Raw genomic sequence first — 24,529 nt, forward strand, 5'->3', positions numbered from 1 at the left:
GGATACAGACAAAGATAGGCTGATACACCACAAAACAAGAAAAAAAAGACACACATGTATCTTTTCGTACTTCACCTTCTGACCATGCATGATTTCGAACGTACTATTGCTAAGGCGGCTAGCCAACGGTAACAGCACGAACGAACGCGAAACTGTAAATTTGGCTCCTCGGACCGTATTTTGCATGAAACAATTTTACACTAGACTTGTTCGCGACAACATATCACGGACAATTCTGATTATTGACGTCCGACTTGCAAGGGTAGCCGGCCGCTTGTAAAGAGCATTCACCATGAACGTCGGCAGGGAGGTGCCAAAGGGGCACTTTCCTCCTTCAAGCCACACCACCACTTGCCCAGCACGCTCCCTTTCACCCAGCTGTGGCGCAAATGAGTTTGGCCAACAATCATGGCACGCACTGTGCCAGAAAAGCTATCGTCAACTTGGTCCCTGAGAGTATACTAAATGAACAAAAGAAGGTCACATATAGCGCAGTGTACACAGCACGTGTTTAACACTACGCTTCTGTCTTTTTATTTATTACAGCGAGAACACCCCAATTCAAAGTAGGCCAGCTCTCAACTACACTAGTACAACAGCACTAGCAAAAGTTGTCCATCGTACTGAACCTGCCTAGCGTGTTTGATATACAGAGAGCTTGGATTACATGGATGAGTGTAAGGCATCAAGTCATCCAGTAAAAGCAGGCTCTTTACCTCTATTTCAGTGAATACCCAGCCGTGTGCCGAATGCCGGACAGTGTGGGACAAGTCTGTTCACGAGCTTTACGGAGAAGAATATTGTTGTTGTAAAACAGTATTGCATTCTAGGCGTCTTTCGTTTATGCTCAGCCGCCACAGGCCTCCTCCTTTTACGGTGTTTGACTTTTTCACTTGGTTTTCTCTTTTTTCTTTTCTTCTTCATGCGGCGGCAAACATGGCGGGCAGAGTGCGTCCTTAAGTCGCATACCATATCATGTGTCGTCCTTGGAGTCTACTTTGGGGAATTAAATCGCGAAATATCTCGACACAGCGTTGAGGTAACGTGCGCTGGTAAACACAACTCTCCCGATGAAAAGCCCTGGGAGAATCACAAAAAAGCTTTACTGGAAAAACTTTGAAAAGAAAGTCAGTGCCCGCGGAAAAACAGTAAAAAAAGATGAAAGAACTCTGACACTAAAGCCAACGAGCCCTTTGAGTGAATGGCGGTTGAAAATTTGATGAAGCGGATCGAGGCGACGCTTCGAAAACGGTGGTTGTTCGACTGCCCTCGTGTTCTAAAGAAGATCAATTTTCCGTTGTTTTTTTATTTTATGTGCTTAGTTTTAATTGACAGTGATGCCGCAGCAAAGAAAGCCGCACTTCCGGAGATCAAACAAAAGACGGAATTGCCGTGGGCATCAACCACGTGAGGAAACGGGAGTCAAAATATACCCCCCCCCCCCCCCCCCCCACCATATCCGTATTACGCACGGCAAGCACGCCTAAACTGACTAAAAAAATTACGCAGTGCCGACGACTGGGGCTGATAAGTTTTGTGCGAATGCACCATTTGCGTCTCGCATATTAACCCACGCAGGTGTCAAAGAGTTCGACGTCTGACGGCCTCCCTCTGTATTCGCCCTGGGATTACTTTTGTTCCCGGCGATCCCTTTTGTCGCTCGTTGTGCTCTTCGCCCGGACGTGTCTCGTCAGTGCGCCTTAATTGACTCCGATCCGTCAGCCTTCGCGTTGCGGTTTCAGCCGCTGCACCGAACATGCGGCGCGGCGAGTTTGAACGTGCCGAGACAGACTCGGCTCGAATCGACCGGTGCGGTGCCCCTGGCCTTTTTATCGGTGAACGTCGCTGTCAGCTGCGAACGATTGCGGCCGACCGCAGATGCGCGCTGCATGGGAAGCCTCCTCGACGACTGTCGGTGACGAAATGGGGCCGTAGCGCTCTATTGGCGCGGCTACGTCTGCCGCCCGCCGCTCCGGGCCGTCTTCTTTACGGCGCGCCTCCAATATTCCGCACGATGTGGAAGGCACGTGTCTCAAGTCGACGTGTATCTCCCGCAAGTCGAGTCGGGACTGTTTGGCAATGATTAATGGTCCTCTTGAGCCCCTCTCACAATGGAGCGGGTGTACTAAGAGAGCTATTTCTTGCACACAGTTCTACGCACTCAGTACTAGAGGCCACAATAAAGTGACAGGTGTGATTTGCTTCACCGGCCATTGATTGGCTATAGAGTATTCGTGGGTTCTGAGGCGTACTTGCGGATGGCTTCGGGTTAATTTTGATCGCATCGGGTGTTTTAACGCGGGCGCAATAATCTCTGTAGTGTTATTGTACTTGCCAGATAGTACTCCCTGCTTGCCACAAAGTATAAATAAGAAGGAAAAACTACGAAAGGGAGAAGGCAGGGAGGTTATTTTTATTCAGAAATATCCCACTTTACCAAAAAGCATGTAAGCAGGAGGGTTACAGCTCGAAAAAAACAAACAACAAATCTTCGTTATTACAGCCTTCTTGGCCACAAGACGAATGATTTCACTCTACTACAGTGCTAAAAAAGGATAAGCCTATAAGCTCGTTCTAGTCAAGCATTCTTGAATTTTAAATTGATGATCGCATCTTTTGAACAGATGATGTGGCGGCTTGAGGTACTTGTCTTTGTTAATGCCAGTTTTTTTTTTTGTGGTATATGTTAAATAACAATTTCAAGCGCTATTTTCTTCCGCGAAAAGACAGCACTTCCTATCCCAGCTCGTTTTTAATTTTACTACAGCTGTCGCCTCGCTAATACCGCCTTAGAACGAACCTTGCCGCTCAGTTCGGTATCAGCCTCGCCGCAGTGGTCTAGTGGCTAAGGTACTCGGCTGCTGACCCGCAGGTCGCGGGATTCAATCCCGGCTGCGGCGGCTGCATTTCCGACGGAGGCGGAAATGTTGTAGGCCCGTGTTCTCATATTTGGGTGCACGTTAAAGATCCCCAGGCGGTCGAAATTTCCGGAGCCCTCCACTACGGCGTCTCTCATAATCATACAGTGGTTTTGGGACGTTAAGCCCCACATATCAGTCAATTTCTTTCACAAATGTAAGCGTTGCTGGTTCGCGCACATCCATTAGGTAAATCGGGGTGATGCTTGTTACTTCATATTATGTAAATATTTTTGCAGAAACCGCCATTATAGAGATAACCCGAGTAAAATATCGGTCAGCGTGTGTGTTGCTGTCCTTACATGTATATGTATGTATACTTGTAAGTATAAACAGGAATAAAGGTGTTTCAAGTGTTCAATCTCGGGCCCTCACGTACAGATATTCTTGCCACTACAGATAATAATAATCTTTAGGGGTTTTACGTCCCAAAAAGACGATATGAGGGAAGCCGTAGTGGAGGGCTCCGAAATTTTTTACCATCTGGTGTTTCAACGTGCACTGACATCACACAGTTCACCACTTCGCCGCCATCGAAATTCGACCCCCGCGGCCAAACCCGCAACCTTTGGGTCAGCAGCCGAGCACCGCTCGACCGAGGCGGGCCTAACCACTGCATACCAAAAGATAATACCTCAATAGACATAATGCTGAGAGATGCGCAAGTAGACGCGTTCAGATGCTTGGCGCCCCAACGCGGATGTTTCTTCGTCGGTCCTTTTCGTGCACACACAACCGAAATGCCAAACCTGTACCACGATTGGCGGTGCCGTTGATCATTCCAGCGTAAAGCCCCTAATTAAACTGGCGCTGTTTCCCGGCTGCAATTGTGCCGTTCCTCCTGCAGTGAGCGAGTTGCCTCGGGTCGTGCGTCACGATAACATGACGAATATGTGCGTACGTACAGTTATAACAACAATTTCTTTCTGGAATTTCCACTTAAATTAAGTAAAACTGCTGCACAGCAACTTTGCGAGAACACACCAGCCAGCGTGGGAGCTGCTGTTCTATATTCATTTTTTTTCATAGATTGGTCTCGTCTTTTTGTCTTAGGTGTATGATATCTGAAACAGGTGAAAGGAAAAAAAAAGGCCACTGAAATAAAGCCATATGTATATAGGAAAGTATATTATTGTCATGGTCTTCATTGATTAATAATGTATATATTGACTGATTTGTATGAATTGACGATTGATGATGTGCCTTCAAAGAAAGCTTCAGATAAAGGAAGTGCAGAATTAAGTACAATTTTCGAACGTTACATATTCACTAAATTTACATTACTGTGAAAAAGTGCCGACAAAGCTTTACAGATGAAAGAGTTACGGACTGCACTTATTGGACCAGGCAGATCCGTAAGAAATAAAGGAAAAGAAAGAACTAAGACAGACGGCTCTCGCCTTTACCAGTTTTCCGCGAAAGGCCACCAAAATATTCACGGGGTTACGGATTGTGCTCGAGGACAATAAACGAGCCCCAGCGAAAACACAAGGCACGAGTGCTGCGGCGGGCAAAAGTGGCGGGAACATACAAATCGAGCCGGCCGCAACAACGGGGCGGACCCGGACTGTCAGCGGCAGAAATGGGCCGGCCGAAGGCAAGTGAGTATGCCCGAAGGCCTGCCCGCTGTCAGAAGCGACGGAGCGGCGGCTGCAAACACTGGCCAGTGGCGGCCGAATGCCAGTGTAAACAAGAGCGGGGAACGTCTCCGGGAATCTACCGCACGCGGAAGCCGAGATAGGGATGCGCGTCGCAGACAGCACGTGCCTGTCCGCTCGGATCAATTTCACTGGTGGGAAGCAGACAGAAAGCCAGATGTGCTCTTGGCCCTTTACCCGGGACTGCCCTATACACACGTGGGCTTTAGGAAAGGGATTGTGCAAGCTTACAGGCGACACGAGTAGAGTGAGCCAGAAGCGTTAACTGAGCTTCACCGAGACAACGGGAAAGAATCGGTTAAGGCGCACACATAATCCGAGCATGTCTCGAAACAATCCTTCCAGTCCGTGACCTTTTTCACAGTTTCCGTGTTGTTTGTGTAAAGTGCACGCTGAAGATACCAGCCATAGTACTCCTGCAGCGTCCAAGGTGAAAGAGTGGGCGCTTATCGCGTGTAACTGAATGCCATCAACATGCCTTGATTGATTGATATGTGGGGTTTAACGTCCCAAAACCACCACATGATTATGAGAAACGCCGTAGTGGAGGGCTCCGGAAATTTCGACCACCTGGGGTTCTTTAACGTGCACCCAAATACTTTATTCTATAATCGATCTGTTTTGCTTCACCGGCCACCGTATAATACCGAGAAGCACCTGTTTTCTATGCCCTCCCTGTCTTCGAAAGCGTTTATTTCCTGGAGATGGAGGGCGCTAAACCTTCCGCTTCCAACTTCGAGAGTTCTCGCACTGCAGCAGGCGTGTCGTGCTTTGGAAGCCCGATCGTCCCCGAACAATCAGTGGGCCACGATTGTTCGTTTACCATACCTGGTAGTAAGCCCCTTCAAGTAAATAATTGACAGGGACCGTAATGCGTATATACAGCGACTTATAATGTGACAACTTCTCGGAACACTCGTAGCGAAACAAGAATTTATGGCCAGTGAACCGAGACTTGCTCATCCCACCGAATGAGGGGAAAAAGAAAAAAAATGCCAGACCTGTGCAGCCCGCACAGCACAGTCACAGCGTGAGCTGAAACAGCGGCCTTTCAGAGCCTTTTTAAACACTATATTTGGGTGACTGCTTCAAGCACGCTCCCTTTTAGGGTACCCACTACGACATAAACCATCATAAATTTGTGCAGGTATTAACTAAGTTATCTTTCGGTGAAGCATCGTTTTCACTACACACTCGCGAGGAATTTTTGTGCAATTTTTTATGCTGTGGCTGAAGACGATGAAGAATTATGCTTAGCGTAATTGTAATGGGGTTGTACCGTTCCACGACACACCAGCTATGCAAATTTGCATTGTATGACGCTTGGCTGTTCCTTTACTGTTATAAAACGCTTTATCACACACATTAATGCGATTTCTTTCAAGCTTACGGTATAATAAATAAAAGATTGATTGATTTGATTGATTTGTGGGGTTTAACGTCCCAAAACCACTATATGATTATGAGAGACGCCGTAGTGGAGGGCTCCGGAAATTTAGACCACCTGGGGTTCTTTAACGTGCACCCAAATCTGAGCACACGGGCCTACAACATTTCCGCCTCCATCGGAAATGCAGCCGCCGCAGCCGGGATTCGAACCCGCGCCCTGCGGGTCAGCAGCCGAGTACCTTAGCCACTAGACCACCGCGGCGGGGCATAATAAATAAAAGAGGCAACTCGATTGTAGACAGTACATTACCGTTGTTAGACGTGGTAAAACTATGTTTGTTGAGCGTTAGCTTGTGAGCCGCAAGACTCGGTTGCCCCGCTCTTCGTACTTCTTCCGCCATGCCTAGTACTGGCGATGAGGTTGCTGGACGGCCGCTTTTTGTAGCAGCATCTACCGCCTATGCAACTTCACCACACGACAGCTCACAGACACTGCTCGGCGCGAATGCTCAGTGAACTTGGATGCAGGCAGCGCTTCTGGTGATGGCGGCACTAAAGACTGACCTTGACGCTCTGTCCATTTTCACGAAGCTCTTTCGTTGGTTGAGAAATGACACGCGAGGCGCGGGTAGCTGGCGTGACTATTTATTTGTTTGTTTAGAAAATACTGCAGGCTAAGAATAGCCCAGGCAGGAGTGGGGGTGGTACAGTATGAGAATATGACCAAAAAAAGCAACAATACAGGAGGCACAAACTAACAGGTAAATATACAACACATTATGGTACAAGATCTAAGGTACTTCAGAAAAAAATTTCAATACACCTTAACACGTTTCCAGATTCAAAAATGTGTTGTGGTAGTTCGTTCCATTCTGTTAATGTGCGAGGAAGGAAACAGTATTTGAAATTGTTAGTTCGCGCAAAAATAGGAGTGAAGTTTTGTGAATGATATCGTCTAGTTGGACGCGAAGATAACGGAGAAAGAATATTTCGGGTGAGCTTGAAGGTAAAACTCGCAGAACAAACGGTTTTCTAGGTTTGCACCTGGAAGAGTGGAGCTATCACTCTAAATTACGCGATTACCAATCCCAGTCAGAGAAAAACGCGTTAAAAAAGTGGCGCAGATAAGTATAGAGATCCCTTTTTGGGTATGCGTTTGCAAATTTAATTAATTTTATAATTTTTTTCACGTATGTGCGCTTATCAATAACGACCGATGAGCGCTATTTCTGCGCAACGAACCGAATCACTGAAGCGAGCAGTAAGCGGTTGAAATGAGTTGCCATCTACCATTTCCTGTTTATCCCATGGAAAGCACCACCGCCATCAGTAGGACACAGAAAATAAGCGCCAGCAAAGAAATGCGCATCTACGTGACGGGAGAAAAGATTATGCAGGCAATGTTTGGGTACACCTGAGACAACATTTCCATGCGGGAGTCTAACGACGGCGCAAGTTCGCCCGTTGATGAAATTTGTCAAGAGGTTGCCGTTTTGCTCATCGTTCTATTGACGCCATCCCTGTGCCTTGGAAGTTGCTGTAATCGAAGTTTTCCTTCCAGTTGCAGCTAAATCTTCAGAATGAATAAAGTATTTTTCATAAACCCTCTTCCACTTCTGCTACGACTTCAACACATGTGACAATGTCTGAGAAAGCTCTTCTGTATAATTTAACCACTTTTCTTCTCGTTTTTTTGCTTTTTCTCGTACACCGACCTTTTTCCTCAGTCACTCTCAACCAGTGGCATTCCTAATAATTGAATCACAGACAAACACCCATTTTAAAGTGGACAACTGTGCTCTGCCGCTCGACTATCACCTCATCTCCTCAACCACCACTGAACTGAGCCCCCACCTTAACCACCACTGAGTAGACGCCATTCCACTTGCGTTCATTGGTGTTTATTAGATAACAATGCTAAGTCAAAGAACACAATAACGGGCTGACAGCGCTCGTATTCTATGGTTGACTAACGGCGTTTGCACAACGTCGATGTGACGACGGAATTCCGAATACGTAGAAGCGTGCGCATCACGCATTGATCATCATTGCCGCCACAGCCGCGTACGTAACGGCCATGTTTGCCCTCGACGCCGACGTAGGAGTCCTGCGCCTTTCCCTGCCTGCGTTCAGCGCTCTAATGGTTCCGTCGGCAGTTGTAGGCGCTAGCCTGACGGTGCGGCAAATAAAAGACGGTAGCCTCGGGGCGTCGCTCCTCGCCCCGAGTCTGCAAACACGGCGTGACGAAAAGTGGGCAAGGGAGCAGAAGGGAGAACGCTGGTCAGGGAGGCGCACCGTAATGCAATACTGGCGATCAGCTGCCACTCTGGAATGCTCCCTTACCACGCGCCACTCTTTTTCTTTCAACCGGTCCACACAGAAGCGAGGACGGAGTTCCCACTGCGAGCCGCACATATTATTGGGGAAGTGATAACAACCATTCAAGGATGAACGCCGCGGGCTGCAAAAAAAAAAAAAAAACCGCCATTGAAGCAAATGAATTAGGAGCAATTTTCAGTTCCTCCCAATTATCGGATACATTTGATGCATTAACGAAGTCCGCCTAATATAGCAGACCGACGATGCACCTCTTCTTACTTCGGAGTAAGTCTTGCTGCACTGACGTTTCGTACAAAAAAAAAAAACGGACATAAATATAGATGAATAAAACGAAACAATATAACGAAACGCCGCGCTTTCAGACTTAACACTCCATAACTAGATTTTACTTGCCACATTAGTGTGTAGTATTGAGAAGACGGGTAAGACGCATCAGACTACTCAACGCTGTTTATCGTTATACGGCTTACGCGTAAAGTATACTAAGATAACAAAAATGATAGAAATATAGTAGTCCGTGTCCTATAGTTTTGAACTTGTTCCCATAATACACGGACATGTGTTCTTAAGCGTTAATCTCCTCGCTGAATCTGTTTGAGAGCAATAGCCCTTGATGATAATATCCATAACACGAAAGTAAGCTAAAGTTCCCGATGGCCACTGCATGGCTAACTTCCGGCAAAGTTTTAAGCCTACATACAGGACATGCGGTGCCCCCAGAGCTAATATCTCACCAACTTTACACTGATAGTGTGTGCATATTGATGCTTCATTCCCCTAGGCGGAGGCAGTGTGTACGGTGCATTAAGATCAGAAAGTGCATAAATCAGTGGGTTAACTATATATATGCTCTTAGTTTTTTCGCTTATACGCAAAGCGTGCATACAGTAGTATCCTTAGGCACTTTGCTTTTGCTCAAATATTTCCACGGCGCTCATGTTTTGAGACATACATCCTGAAATTTATCTCCAAGAGGGGTTAATTTTACGCGCCGAGGAAGGAACTTTGGGGCAAATATTGCATGACTCCACTACACGTGTCGAATACTTTTCACAAGGTGAGAGCTATCACAGATCTACTATAAGTTAGCACCTGGCTTCAGACAAGCGCACGATATGCGACGAGTTGAACTGCAGTGACGAGATACATTGAGCTGGCATTTTTACCTCATATTACAATTTTAACTTAAACTCACGGACTGGGCACGACTGTCTTAGAACTTTAAATACAAGCTTTGTAGAAGGGAAGAAAAAAAGCAAAGAACTTGTGATAGAACACGGATGTAGTCTCCGACCTGAATGAATGCCTCAAACATACAATAGAGATAAAGATGGGAGTTTTATAGTTCATTGTTAAATCGACTGCAGCTTTAGATCACCCGGCCCCCACGCATGAAAGCTCCGAGAAACTCTTCACCACGGATTCCCATAGCCCGTATAATGTTTCGAAGAAAACTTATAAAATATTGATTTAAAAGGCTCCGAACAAGAGATACCGGCAGGCAGTCGGAACATTTTTCTTGCTTCCTGACCGTGGACAACGTACTTGCATTATATTACGCCTGAGAACACAGCGAGCACTAACCAGTAACGGTGCGCACGTGCCTATAAATGTGTGTGTGGGAGGGGTGAGGAGGGTGGAGTGTAGTCAGTAAGCCGATGTCTTCATTCAGCAGTCTGCTGCAATATTATACTTGCGTTTGAATTCACTCACTATTGGAGATGATTAGGGATTGGCGGTGACATTTCTGAATGTTGGAATTATTGTGCTGAGCGAAATACATTCCGTCTCTCAGGAAACGACAAGCCAAACGAAAAGAAAGAAAAAGAGAGAATGAAAACCTCCGTGATTCGGGGATGCAACATCATTTGATTTCGGGTGGGAAAGCATATGTACCATGGAAGCGTCAGCACGAAAACAATATTGTTGCGTAATTCACACTGAATTCCATTTTGTACAGGATTGTTGAGGGTAGCTTTCGTGGGAGCAGCCGCAGTACACAGTACAGCGTTGTCGGAGCAATCTTGCTCGGCGCAGACAGATTCGGTGTGGGCAGAGTGGAGTCGAAACAAGGATCTCCGAGAAAGTGAAGAAGTACTTACTAAACGGGACGTCTTTGTAAGAGACTACGAAGAACGTTTAGTACCGCTCACCGGTACACCCTAAAAGCGGTAATGCATTAGCTCCACTAACAAAGAGAGCAAAATTTTATGCACGGTATTAAAACGGCATACATACGGAGCCCAGCGGTCGTAGGAACCTCGCACCTTGACTGCTAAAACGGCAAGTACGGCTCTGCGTAGACGAATAGTCTGACATTCGTGCCGTTCATAAACGGGAACGCTCGGAATAGGGAATCATATGTGGGTATCACAAGGAGCACCGAAGTAAGGGCACCCCCACTGTAGAGAGGTGGATGACGGAGGAAAAGAAAAGACCTGAGGTTAAGCCCAGCAAGTCATGCAGCACAACTGCAGTTGATGCTATCGTGGCGTACGTAAAGGTGACACGCACGTTTCTTCCTCGCGGGAGCATATATATTGGGACGTAGTGCGAGATACTCTTTACGAGAAGGCGGCAGCGAATTGAGCAGTTCGCTTAAAAGATGCTCGATGTTTTGGTGCCAACAATAAAGGTCCTTGCAAAGATAGAACCCGACTAGGGTAACTTATTTGGGTTCATGAAAATAAACAATTATATTTCAATACTCAAACCTTCTAGTAGCTGAATGCACTAGGCCATATTAGGTTGTTTTAGCTTTACACGTAAACTTTATTCTGCACATGCAGTAGAAGTTCTTTAAGTGTATACGTACTATGTACCCCGGATATGACAGCATACGTTTTGTGAGTAGTGGACTGCATTTTTTTTTTCGTAGCACATATTTTAGCAAAAACATAACTGATGACGCTTGCGTTGGGTATATCCCAAAAAGGGAGTGTCGAGTAAAAAAAAAAAAAAACCATCCAGGCTTTTGAATATGCTGAAATGACTAAAACACTGAAGGTCGAAAACAAGAGAAGCAACCGAGAGACAAAAAAAAAAAAAAACGTTGCGAATAAAAAAAAAAGAGCGTTGTGGCAATATAGAAAATAGAAGTAAATATAAGCCGGAGGCGCGAATGTTAGCTCGAGTGGGGAAAAAATAATCGAAAATTGTTTGATGGAGTGTGCGACCAGGTCGATAGATTCGTTCTAACTCCATGCAGCATTATGAAAGCTGAGTTTTTGGCCATTTCAGCCCGAAAGACATTACCATTTGCGTGAGTGCTCCAGGCACCGCGATTTGATCTCCGCACCAAAATGATATTTCGCGCTATTTCCGGCTCGAGAGAAATGCTCACTTACGGGACAAAAGAAATGCGTGGGAAGTGAAACAATTGCCACCATCGCATCACAAAGTCGAACGCGACAAGTCGTTCAGCTCTCAAAGCGCGGACTGAGAGCGAGGCCACCCGCCTTTGCATGGGAATCGACAACGGCAGTAACTGGGCCGAGTTCGTAGTCCGGAATTCATTGCTAAAGCACCTGAATCCAGACTCGCCTCCGGCTTCGGATATGTCTTCAACGTGGAACAAAACAAGAATAAAGAAAGTCTGTATTTGTCTATGTTCAGGTGAAACTTCCAACATAAGTTACTAGTCTTAACAAAAAAATATACGAAAAAATACAAGCAGGGAATTCATTAGAATATTGACTAAAAAATGGAAACAACGCGCGTGTTACAACAATGAGCGGCACGAACCTCTTCCTTTTGAGCTGGAAAACTCGGAATGCGGAATAATTCCCCAAGTCCCCGTGTTACGATGCATACTTTGCTTGAGCGGTGACGTCACTCTCTCCCGCGCATGCCGCGCGCCGCCAAGTGTCACCTCTTGCTCGCTTCATTCTCTCCACCACTCGCAATGCGGCGTGCGATGGGATGATGCGGCAGCCAGAGTGGTGACGTTTCGTGACGTTTCATGACGTATCATCACATCTTATGTGGTTATAAAAGGGAAAAAAAGATAGAAGTGAGCCCCGTAACTATCTGCATCTGGTGCGACATTTCAACAGTAGCTCACAAGGGATGGGGGTAAGGAGGGATTAAAAGGATAGGATGATATATATATATATATATATATATATATATATATATATATATATATATATATATATATATATATATAGAGAGAGAGAGAGAGAGAGAGAGAGAGAGAGAGAGAGAGATGCGCAGGGACAGCGAGCGACGACGGAAGTAAAGAGAACATAGGAAAGATGAAACACCGTTGCAGGAGTCCGAGGACGGGGCACCACTGGCGAGAGCTCTTGTCGGCAACAGGAGATGGCGTAGGGCTCATCCAGTCGGCCAGAGCTGCATTGTTGTCGGAGATCGCGAGGGCACAACCGGTCGGCACGGAATCCAGCGAGCGAGTCCCGTATCATCGCATCACACTGCCGCGTAGCTGGTGCGGCGAGCGTCACCGGCCAGACATTTCTTGTCACCGTATCGCACCACCGCACGGCCACAGCCAATCACAGAGCGAGCAAACGAGTGGCGTCACGCCGTAGATGGGGCCAACTCTCTGTCGCCACTCCTATCACCCGTGGTCCAGGCCAGTTCAGGCGTGTCGATGTAGTATAGCGCGAGCCTGGATTTGTTGACATCGCCGCTTGCGGCCGTGTGACATACGGCGAGTACATTTCCCTTGTAACGCAAAATTATACCGGATTGACTAAAGTGATGTTTCAAGTGTGCCATTTCTGCAAGACAACGCCCGTTTGGAAACCGATAGTGAGATCGGAGATCGTGAGGAGCAATGCAAGGTCATTTCGCAGGTAAACACGGCTACACCGGCGTCTCTGTGAGCCGGCTCGCTTCGCTTCCGCCTTTGCTCTTCACATCCATGACATCTGGAAAGCGTATGCTAACGCATTACGTACGAGTGCAAACCTTAGCCGTATTGTCAAAAAAAAAAAACACACTCGATGACGAGCTCGCATGTGAACGGCGTAAGCTACGGCCGGTGCCCGCCACGTTAGGCATATATCTGTCCTTGTCGTTCACGAATGGCGTTATTATTATTATTATTATTTATGGTACGAAGCGTGGCTGTGCAATGTTGTTTGTTTTAAGCTTCATTACGAGAATACAAAGTCGTCCGATGGCGCATGCCGAGGCACCGAATGGGGGTGGAGCCAGCCGCTGATAGCTCCTTCGCCCGCGTGTGTCCCATCGCATGTGGCACGCCGCGCCATGCGACACCGCACGATACATTGCACGGAAAATCGCACGTCTGTCGCGCGCTTAACCCGGTCCTCGCCGGTGATTTCAGGGTTAACAGCGCCGATCGCGTTCGCGAATGGTGACGTAACCCCGACGCAACCACACCCGCAACCCCGACGAGGCGCGAGCCAGGGAAGCCGAACGAAAGCATTGGAAGTTGAAGACCAACGATACCAATAGGGTGCGGCTCGTCGATCGTATTCTAGGATGAAGATGGCGCGTGGGGAACACCGACGAGACGCGAGCAAAGGAAGCCGAGCGGAAGCCTTTTGAACGTGTCGGCAACACCGACGAGACGCAAGCCATGGAAGACGATCGGAAGCGCCGACAGCGGAAGGCCAACTCCGGCGAATCTTCGACTTCGCCGTCTTCGGCAATGTCGTCGGTAGCGCCTCAAAAGCGCCGCGTGCCCTTCACCAAAGCACCCGCCTGCAAGCGCCGGCTGATGCGGAGGCAATCTCGAAGAACGATCCGGAACCTCTCGAACACGCTCCTGCTCCGAGTGCGTTGACGTGCACGTCGGCGACGTCTTGACCCTCGCGCTATACCTCACTCCCAACCTGCCGAAGGAACAGGTTGAGCGCTGTCTGTATAGGAAACGCTGACTGATTGCGGCGAGCCGTGTTGACGCGCGCTTCTTATAGTCGCTGGAGAGTTCGACATTGACGCCAGCGGATGAGGAGCACAATGGCTCGTCGATTACATGGGGCGACGTGCACTCGCTGAAGTGCACCGGAACGGAAACTAGCCACCACCATAAGGGGAACGTCATCCACCTGGTCTTTGCCAACTTCGGCGTCGAATGTCTGCAGGAACCTCTCAACGTGCACTTCGCCGAGCACAAGGCTGTGGTAGTAAAGGTGAAACGCGCGCCAGCTCCGGTCCAGCGCCCATGTCCACTTTGAAAAAAAAAAAAAAAAAAACGACAAGACCTACGCCGGCGATCGCTTCCAACGAATGTTCCAGCGCTCACCGCAGCACCCGCGTGAGCGCCGTTCAACCCGTGACGCCATGCGTGTGCATCGCTGCTGCTTCGTATCCCATCAGGGTTCCCTTTGGGAAGATGCCATTTCTCAATTTAGATGCGAAACAGCTTATGGCGAACCTCAATCCGGTGCCATGCAGAAGGCGCCGGATCTCGTCCGGTCACCGAAGTTAAGCAGCATTAGGCTTGGTCAGTATTTGCTCTGAACGATGACACATTGTGGCAGTTCCAGGCTTTTACATGGTCAGTATGACTACAAGGCCGCGCATGCTCAGATCACACCACGTCAGAGCCCAAAACTGCTGCAAGGTGTCGCCTCGCAGAGCAAAAACCTACAGTTACTGAAGGTAGCACATACAGTAACTCTACGAAAAACGGCTGCTCACGTTATCTAACCTGCTTCGACGCGGCTGTACATGTGAAATTCCTGAGTGGACGCGCACATATTTGATTCAATTATGGAAATCTCGTACTTTTGGTGATTATTTGCTATTACTATTCACATTACTCAACTTACTACGCTGTCTGCAAGTGTGCACCGTAGCTTTTCGTTCTCACAGCTACGATAAAGCTGTTTGCATATTTTTGTCAGAAATGCGATATAGTGAAATAACACTATACAGCATTCATAACACTATATCTTATAACTGAATGCAGGAACATCGCAACCTAGAAGTAGTTACTTCATAACTACGGAAGCGAAAAAAAAAAAACGAGGACGGAAAAGAGCGCTGTCCTTGTTTTTTTCCCTTCCGTAGTTACGAAGTAACTACTTCAAGGTTGCGCCGTTCCTGCATTCAGTTATGTCCTACCAACTTGTCCAAGTTTCCACGCTACAACACGATGCTCATTTTGTCATTTTAGCTGCCAAAAAAAAAATGGAATTCAAATGAAAGCATGCCACTCTCAGTTTAAAATTAAGAGTGTTTAAGAATGGCCCAACCAAAATACAACCTAATGGCTCATTAATTTTTCTTGACATATCCGCCTTTTGTTGCAGCAGAGCGCACTCCCATAATGCTGCCGTAGCAAGCTTAGTAGTTTCACAAACGCGGTAACAGAGGAATATTTGGTGTGCTTATCTTTGACTGCCGAACATGCCTCTCTTTCACATGTAGCGATGAACCACTCGCTAAATATTGCTGGAGTGCTCCTCCCCAGCACCAGCACAGTGTGGTGAAAAAGGAAGCCAGCAGCCACCGTGCCCGTGAACGAATAAAACACCACAGAAGCGTGTTTTCATAAAGTTTCAGGCATGTAATTTAGGGTAAAGCTATTACTATGTAAAACAGGAGCCCCATAGCGGAGACGCGTGCGTCAAGAAATAAATTGTCGAAGCCATTATGGAACATAGAATATGAATGTGCACTTCTCATCCCTCATGGCGCAAGCAGATATACGATAAATGAAGAGGGACATAAAAATAAAGAAAAAGCGAGAAAATACCCAGAGGACCGTTTTGTTTGTACAAGCAGCCAGTTTGCCCAAGTATGCATCGCCAATGTACTTTCAATGGTAAGGACACGCGAAAATAGCTAGCAGAGTACTCTGACAAAATCACTTCCCCTATAAATACAAATATGTCCTTTCAGCAATCTCGTTCTCTGCGGATCATCGCAGCATAGAGCACCGTGAAGCAAGCCGCCGTTGCTGCACCCATCGAACTTCGCGTAAAAAAAAGCTAAGCGGGCTGGTTATTAGATCTTATTGAACGGACACTTTACGATCTGGAATGAGGCCAGCCTAAATAACCTTTACAACTTTCCCTTTGAATATTTCTTTTTACACTGATGCACCCAGCGCTCATATGTACACAGCTTTAAATGCTTGCGGCTTTGTATCTCCATATAACAAAACACTCCTTTCTCTGTTTTTCGGGGAAAAACAATCACTAAAATACCATAAGGCACCCCATCTTATATGATTGCTCTCTTTGTCTATTACCATAGCAGCCTTGGCCTCAAGAAACTTGCTTTTTGGTTGTTCTAGTGAAACCGTATGAAGAGCACTATCTTGCTTCTTATCAGCGATAGCGAACTCTGCTTGAACTATACTTCACTACGAATATACAAAATGGACGGTTGCGTTCGTTATCGCTAATAAAGTGGGAAATTTGACAGTTTTCACGTTGTAAAGCGCAGTGTGTCTTGTTAGCATTACAGAGGTGCGGTTAGTTTATAGAATGTCTTCAAAACTAACATGTCTCATTGGTTTCGGGGAAAGTCACTAAAATATGTTGTGATATTTGTTTCTATCCCTACAGTCACTTCGGTAGCACCATGATCCGAAGCACACGAATTCAATCCCGGCCGTGGTGGTCGCATTTTGATGGAGGCGAAAGGACAGAAAATATTGCCCTTCGTGACGTAAGCGCACGATAAAGAAGCCCAAGTGGTTCGAAAGTACCCGCAGTCTTCCACTGCGGCGTATATCAGAGCCTGAGTCTCTTTCAAAAATTAAACACTCCTAAAACAACCTCTCTCTCGCACGTGTGTTTTCAACTCTTTTAGGGCGGAACCTGCCAATGAATAAAAAAAAAACGGGCTTTAGCACAGACGACAAAGCATGGAGTGATGACAGCGATGCGATAGGAGGGCAGTGGTCGGAGCAAACAGTTTATTATTGGCCAGACGCTGTAGGTGGCGATGTAGTTCTGGTGAGCCCATCACGTGCAGGTGTCCCCTAATAGCATGTGCGCATTAAGGCCTTTCATGCTTGTTACAACGATGACCAGTGCCATCATAGGGTGAACGGAGAAAAGCAAACTTTGTTATCAAGTAATAGAACTAAAAAAAAAAAACAATAAAAAAGCCTAAAAAGCGCGAAAGCATCACAAAACAGACACAACACGAGTGGCGCATTTATTCTGACATGGACTACATAGTATGCCCCTTTCGACTCTAGTGTGCTAACTGATACCGTATGCTGCGCCTCCAGTGACAGAATTACGTACACGTTCATGCAGTCGGCTCTCTCGCCTGCACAACCTGCCTGTGCGGCGGAGAAAACGCCGCCTGTGTGGAGCATTTCGCGCGGCGGGCCATGCACAGATACATGCACACGGAGTAGCAAGCGAGATGAAGATATACTTACTATAATGTGCTAGCGTAAGAGAAACAGTTAACAAAAAATACATTAGTTGGGCGCAAAGGCAAAAGTCAAATGGCGCTCATTACTTACAACATCTAATCTTTCAAGCTGGCGTCGACAGCATGCATTTCGTTAGGGTCAGACGCTGCGCCGACGCCAGCTCTCGGCAGTTATCTAGTACAACTACGCGTACACAAAGTTTACATGAGCAAACAGTCGACTGTACGGACGGAATTAGAAGCAATGTTAAAGTTCGGACGAAGAAAAAGGTGATTCAAGTTGATTGAGCAATATGCTCGCCACATGGTTCGTCTCGTTTCATGTAAAAAACTCGTGCAACCACAATGAAAACAAAAAAATGCAAAAGAACGTGTCAGTTTACAGGAAAAGCTTCAGACGAGGAAAAAGTCAAGAGCAGTTACTGCTTGAGGGCTAGATTCATCTCGCCTCTGTTACTTTATCCTTAGATTTGTATTCAAAATAAATGATAGTTAAATAAAGCACTTAGTCCACTCAGTAAAATTATGTTCGTACAATGCTTACAAAAAAAACCTCCAGAGTGAAATACGATATTTCTGTTTTCACGATGTACATATTTCTCGCTGCTTTCTCAACACGTCCCATCATCACTTATCATCACTTGTCCCAAGAAACTATAGCGCGAGCTTCGCACTGATGAGCTGTATACATTTGCCGGACTGCGTTCCGTGCATGCAAAATGCAAAAAAGCAATTGTTATCCTCGCTCTCAGTTTTATAATTGGAGTTGCTTCGTGCTATATTTTCATTATACTGCTGACTGAAATGGCGACGCCTTGTCGAGCGCTATGGTCGCGGGACTCTCTCAGATGCTTACCCACAGCCATGGTGAATCCCGTCCAAGTGTGCTTCAAGAAGCCGACAAGCCGACCGTACACGTTGCGTTGTCCGCCCCGGTGTGACGGGGAACGCGAGGGCGACGCCGTCGGCTGCTCGGCGCGGCTGCATCCCGGCGTGGCACGGGGACTTCCCCCCGGGCCTCCCAGGGAGTGCGTGGTACGCTGCCTGGAGAGCTGGTGTCTCCGCATCGAGCGGGTCTTGCCGCCCGACTGCGAGGACACCATGCCGTACATTGTCGGGGCCGAGCGGCCCGCGCTGGACGCTAGCTGCGATCGGAGCGCGCTGCCGCCAACGTCGCACGCGCCGCCCCCACTTGTTGAGTGCGCGGGCACCCAGCCTCGCTCCCAGCCCGCCTCGGGTGCCACGTGACCTAAGAGCGCGCGCTCCTGTTGTCGGCGGCGGCGTTGACGCGCCGGGGAGCTTGTTCGCGCGTTTGGGGAAGGAGGGCGTCATAAATGAAGGATCTTCCCAGCACCGAAATACTTCCTCCCGTGCTCACAAGGGGATGTGTTTGCTCCGCAGTTTCGTGCAGCCCGACGTCCACGTTTCACTTTCCCCTCACTGTGGTGATACAATAATGTAATGAAAGAGAGCCGATGTTGTTTCGCAGCTTGTGATGCCCTGGAACTTCGACCCGCCGCGGTGGTTTAGCGGCTAAGGCTCTCGGCTGCTGGCCGGCAATTCGCGGGATCGAATCCCGGCTGCAGAGGCTGCATTTTCGATGGAGGCGAAAATGCTTGATGCTCGTGTGCTTAGATTTAGGTGCACGTTGAAGAACTTCAGGTGGTCGAAATTTCCGGAGCACTCCACTACGGCGTCTCTCATAATCATATCATGCTTTTGGGACATGAAGCGCCCCCACACCCCAATTATTACTATTAAGCCATGGACAAAGAATTCTTTTAGGAGCATGTAAACAGAAATCTTCCGTATCTGATGAAGTGCGCTGATTTAATATCCGCAAAAGAAAATTGCTAGAGGAAATGAACAGTTTATTTGCGTACTTAAAAATAGTTGCTTGACACGAGTGAGAGGCATAGAAGTAAATGTTTAATTTCTTGCGTTAAAAGGTTTGTTCCACGTAACTTCTTTAAAAATTATTATTTCCGCGACAACCACATCACTTATCCGTTCCCTATTATTGATAACTTGGTCAGCTTACTCGCTAAATCTCAAAGGAACAAATATGTTTCGCGTCGCTTAAAAGGATCCTAGTGATCACACTGCGCTGAACTCTTTTCAAGATAGCGCGAAACCGCTCACTTTACTTCTCGCGGAAAATGATGGAACGCCAACGTGCTGGAAATCTTAAGCAGCACTTTATTTTGCGCAAGTTTGTGTGTGTTTAATAACAAACAGTCGCAGCGCCAAAATCACGAGTTCAGACAGGACGCAATTCGTCCTGCCTATATCGCCTGTACGCTGTGCGGTGAGGTTCTGGCGCTAAGTTTAATAATAATAATAATAATAATAATAATAATAATAATAATAATAATAATAATAATAATAATAATAATAATAATAATAATAATAATAATAATAATAATAATAATAATAATAATAATAATATTAATAATAATAATAATAATAATAATAATAATAATAATAATAATAATAATAATAATAATAATAATAATAGTAATAATAATAATAATAAGTATGTATTATTGAGCTAAAAGCCTTGACATTTTTCAGTACCCCTGCTTCACCCAAACGCCCTTTCTCATTTCACCTAAACGCCCCATTTAACTATTCACGATATTCTGTTAGGAATGTCGACCTTTGAAGACATTGGAAAATATATGCAGTGAACAGCTTGCAGTTTTTTGATGGAAGGCTGGCTTAGAACCTGCTTGAATAAAGAGAACGTTCGGTCATAGAAGCAAAAAAAAAATAATAAACAGTTGCAGTTCTCACACAGTGAACCGCGCAGCGTGCTCTAGATATCATACAGCAGCGTGGAGTTCATGAATCGAAATCGAAGAGCTCGTGAAGCCATGGCTTGTATTCAGTCGAGCTACGTTTGGAGCACAGTTCGTTTACTGCCCAAGGAATGGCGGGGGAAAACTTGCAGTTTAATTTTATTAACGTTCAAGAAGAAGCGATAAAAGTGTATTTGTAGTGCGTTCACCATTCAGTTTGTATTAAATTATCCCACGCTTACCTCAAGGACAAACGGGTTAGTAAGCCCATTCTACAATAGTGTTACATGTACTGCGGTTAGTATATGCTCTCATTTATAATTTTATAAAAGACAATATACGACAGCGGACAGGATGCGTAAGAGCGTGCCAAAACATTCAGTGTGAAAACATTGATGCACGCTGTCGACGTCAACATGAGAGAGAGAAGGAAAGGTAAAGGAAAGACAGGGAGGTTAAACAGAAGAAAGCTTCGGTTTTCTACCTAGTGCTTGGGAAGGGAAAAAAGGGTGTGAAAGAGTGAAAGAAAAGAAGAGTTGGTGACAGTAGATAAAAAAAAAAAACTAGCGACAGGAGCCCAATCCGAGCCCTATAGTTAGCAACGCTGTCCGCGAACAGTCACAGTTAGTCTCTCAGTCCGGTCGCTTGCAGGAACCGTAACAGATCAGCTCATGATGCAGACCGGCTAGGCCAGGACCCCAGAATTTTGTTATGTCAGGGAGCAGTTGTCCAGCCATCCTAGGGCGGCCGAGAGGATCGCTCTTTCGCACTTTAAGCGGGTGAAGTCACAGTGAAGGCGCGCGACTCCGCATAGTTCACATGACGGGATGTCAGCAATTTCAGTAAGAAATGAATAGGCGTTTGAGAACGCCTTGCTGGACCGCTTGTGGCCTGGAGAGGCGTTCTCGACGTCAGTAGCACTGAAGCAATAAACGACGAAAATTCTAAACAACAAAACAACACTGAAAAAAATTGATTGAATGATATGTGGTGTTTAACGTCCCAAAACTACCATATGATTATGAGAGACGCCGTAATGAAGGGCTCCGGAAATTTAGACCACCTGGGGTTTTTTAACTTGCACCCAAGTCTGAGCATACGGGCCTACATCATTTCCGCCTCCATCGAAAATGAAGCCGCTGCAGGCGGAATTCGGTCCCAAAAATGATAAGAAAGAGAAATATGCAGAGGGAAGGGTATTTGTTGATGGGGTACTGAAATGCTATTGAGGATAAAGCGTCCCCTTTTTTTGATGTACAGTGGTCAGCAAGCTTAGCTCGAATGGTCCAGAGCATGGCCCAGACTGGTTTGAGGAATATCAGCTGTGAAGCGCTGGACGTTGTTGCTGTGTTAATATGTCGGTCTGCTAGGGTAGTATTTCGGCATGCATCGTTAACATCTAGGTAGGAGAACCCACAGCTACACGGAGCTAGCATTATTGAAACTATTTCAAAACACGCTGCGGAGCGTTACATTTAAGCTTGCTGACGATTGTACAGTTGAATATTCATGCATCGGCATGAAAATCACCGCTGTGAATTCGAATAAATACGTTTTTTATATATAATAATGAACAAAGCATGTACAGTACTTGTGTGATTACGACTCAGTATGATAATGATTTAAAAAGGGGCATGGGATGAAGCAAGCTTTTTCTAGTTCACTTTTTCTCTAGTTAAATGAGAAAGTGGGTAAGTAAGTTCTTTAGAAGCGGATCATAGAGGCAAATAATTATAATACAGGGGAGCAACGACCAGTTAACTGAGAGAAGCATGCCTACAATGCCGCTCTTCAAAGGCACGCCTTCCTATTGCTTGCCTCCCGGCTCGTTTGGGGTATTGCGTTCGCTATAACTCCAAAACTGCCGCTAAACTACTCATAAGTGCCGCCTTTGTAACGCAATCTGATTATCGAACAGACGGTGACGTGGGAAGACCGCGGTCATTTTTCAACGGTTCGCCAGTCAGGGCGAGACAACGTTATAGCCCGACGCGCGGGACACCGCCCCGAGTCGCTATATCGATATTATTCTGCAAGCTCTTTATGAGAGAAGCGCCTGACTGCAGGGATTGCGTGACTATGCACGCCACAGTGCGCTTGCGGAACCCGCATGTGAGTGGATGTACTGTGAACAAGAGGGGCGCGAGAAAAAAAGCGGGTGCGTTGTAAAATCAGGCGCCAGCCGGAAGCATGTCAAAAGCCGAGTTATGTGAGGCACAGGCTCACGGGCCGCACTCGATGACAACGTTCAGGTGGTGTACTGTGACATACCCGGGCCCTCGTGGCGTCAGATAGCGTTTCACCGTCTTTAGAGTTAGTGAGGTCGTACCGTTTGAATAACATCATCATTATCATCATCAGCCTGACTACGTCCACCGCAGGACAAAGGCCTCTCCCATGTTTCGCCAGTTAGCCCGATCTTGTGCTTGCTGCTGCCCGCAAACTTCTTAATCTCATCTGCCCACCTAACCTTCTGTCTCCCCCTAACTCGCTCACCTTCTCTGGAAATTCAGCCAGTTACCCTTAATGACCAGCGGTTATTCTGTCTACGCGCTACATGCCCGACCCATGTCCATTTTTTCTTCTTGATTTCAACTATGGTATCCTTAACCCCCGTTTGTTCCCTAATCCACTCTGCTCTCTTCTTGTATCTTAACGTTACACCTACCATTTTTCTTTCCATTCCTCGCTGCGTCGTCCTCAATTTAAGCTGAACCCTCTTTGTAAGTATCCAAGTTTCTGCTCCGTAGCTAAGTACCGGCAATATACAACTGTTATATACCTTCCTCTTAAGGGATAGTGGCAATCTACCTGTCATAATTTGAGAGTGATTCCCAAATGTGCTCCACACCATTCTTATTCTTCTAGTTACTTCAATCTTGTGGTCCGACTCCACGGTTATTACCTGCCCTAAGTAGACACAGTTTTTTACAACTTGAAGTGCACTATTACCTATCTCGAAGCGCTGCTCTCTTCCGAGGTTGTTGTACATTACTTTCGTTTTCTGCAGACTAATTTTAAGACCCACCTTTCTGCTCTTCTTGTTTAACTCCGTAATCATCAGTTGCAATTCGTCCCCTGAGTTACTCAGCAATGCAATGTCATTGGCGAAGCGCAGGTTACTAAGGTACTCTTCATGTACTCTTATCCCTAGCTGTTCCCATTCTAGGCTTCTGAAAACGTCCTGTAAGCATGCGGTAAATAGCATTGGGGAGATAGTGTCCCCCTGCCTTACACCCTTCTTGATTGGTATTATATTGCTTTCTTTATGAAGCACTATGGTAGCAGTTGATCCCCTGTAAATTTCTTCCAAGATGTTTGTATATACTTCATCGACGCCCTGATTCCGCAGTGTCTGCATGACGGCTGATATTTCTACTGAATCAAACGCCTTCTCGTAATATATGAAGGCTATGTATAGTGGTTGGTTATATTCTGAGCATTTCTCTATGACCTGATTGATAGTATGAATGTGGTCGATTGTTGAGTAGCCTGTTCGAAATCCTGCTTGTTCCTTTGGTTGATTGAATTCTAATGTTTTCTTTACTCTGCTAGCAATTACCTTTGTAAATAGCTTGTATACTACCGAGAGCAAGCTGATCGGCCGGTAACTCTTTAAGTCCTTGTTATCTCCTTTCTTATGTATTAAGATGATGTTAGCATTCGTCCAAGACTCTGGTACTCTTGATCGATCGTAAAACGGCCTTTGTGTACGTAACGTGGGGGCGTGCATGAATATGTGTTTATTAAAAACGAGCTCGCGTAGACTAATTAACGAATGTTCAAGGGATATGCTATGTGACTGGTCCTAAACCTATCTACTGAACTAGAAAGTACTTAGAATGCTTGCCAAACGACGTGGCGTCCCATGCACAATATATTACCGCCGTTGATGCCTGATGTAAACAGCACGAAACATTTCGTGTGAAATTTTAAAAGAACGGAGCATGTTTATCCTAAATTTTTTTGCCAGTTTTTTGTTTGCTTCTTGCATAGAACTGGCTGCTTTGAAGCGAGCCTCCGGAAATATTACCATAAATTTTTATGCAATGAACAATTAGGAGGGTCTTGAAGTACGAAAGTG

The 24,529-nt window shown here is 46.3% G+C and overlaps 1 protein-coding gene across 2 annotated transcripts in view; it reads right to left on the reverse strand.

Moving 5' to 3' along the window:
* LOC119176678 (Kv channel-interacting protein 4) overlaps positions 1-24,529 on the reverse strand; it is a 622,968-nt gene that overhangs the window by 125,450 nt on the left and 472,989 nt on the right. Inside the window, exon 1 of one of the 2 annotated variants that reach the window (XM_075877174.1) lies at positions 18,501-18,788. The exons of the other annotated variant lie outside the window; for it this stretch is intronic. Within the exon in view, the coding sequence (XP_075733289.1) occupies positions 18,501-18,756 (256 nt within the window). The 5' untranslated portion in view covers positions 18,757-18,788. Of the gene's footprint in view, positions 1-18,500; positions 18,789-24,529 lie in introns of those variants that run through there. 2 annotated transcript variants of the gene reach the window in all.

This window comes from Rhipicephalus microplus, chromosome X, assembly GCF_043290135.1.
Source record: "Rhipicephalus microplus isolate Deutch F79 chromosome X, USDA_Rmic, whole genome shotgun sequence".
Taxonomy (NCBI): Eukaryota; Metazoa; Arthropoda; class Arachnida; order Ixodida; family Ixodidae; genus Rhipicephalus; species Rhipicephalus microplus.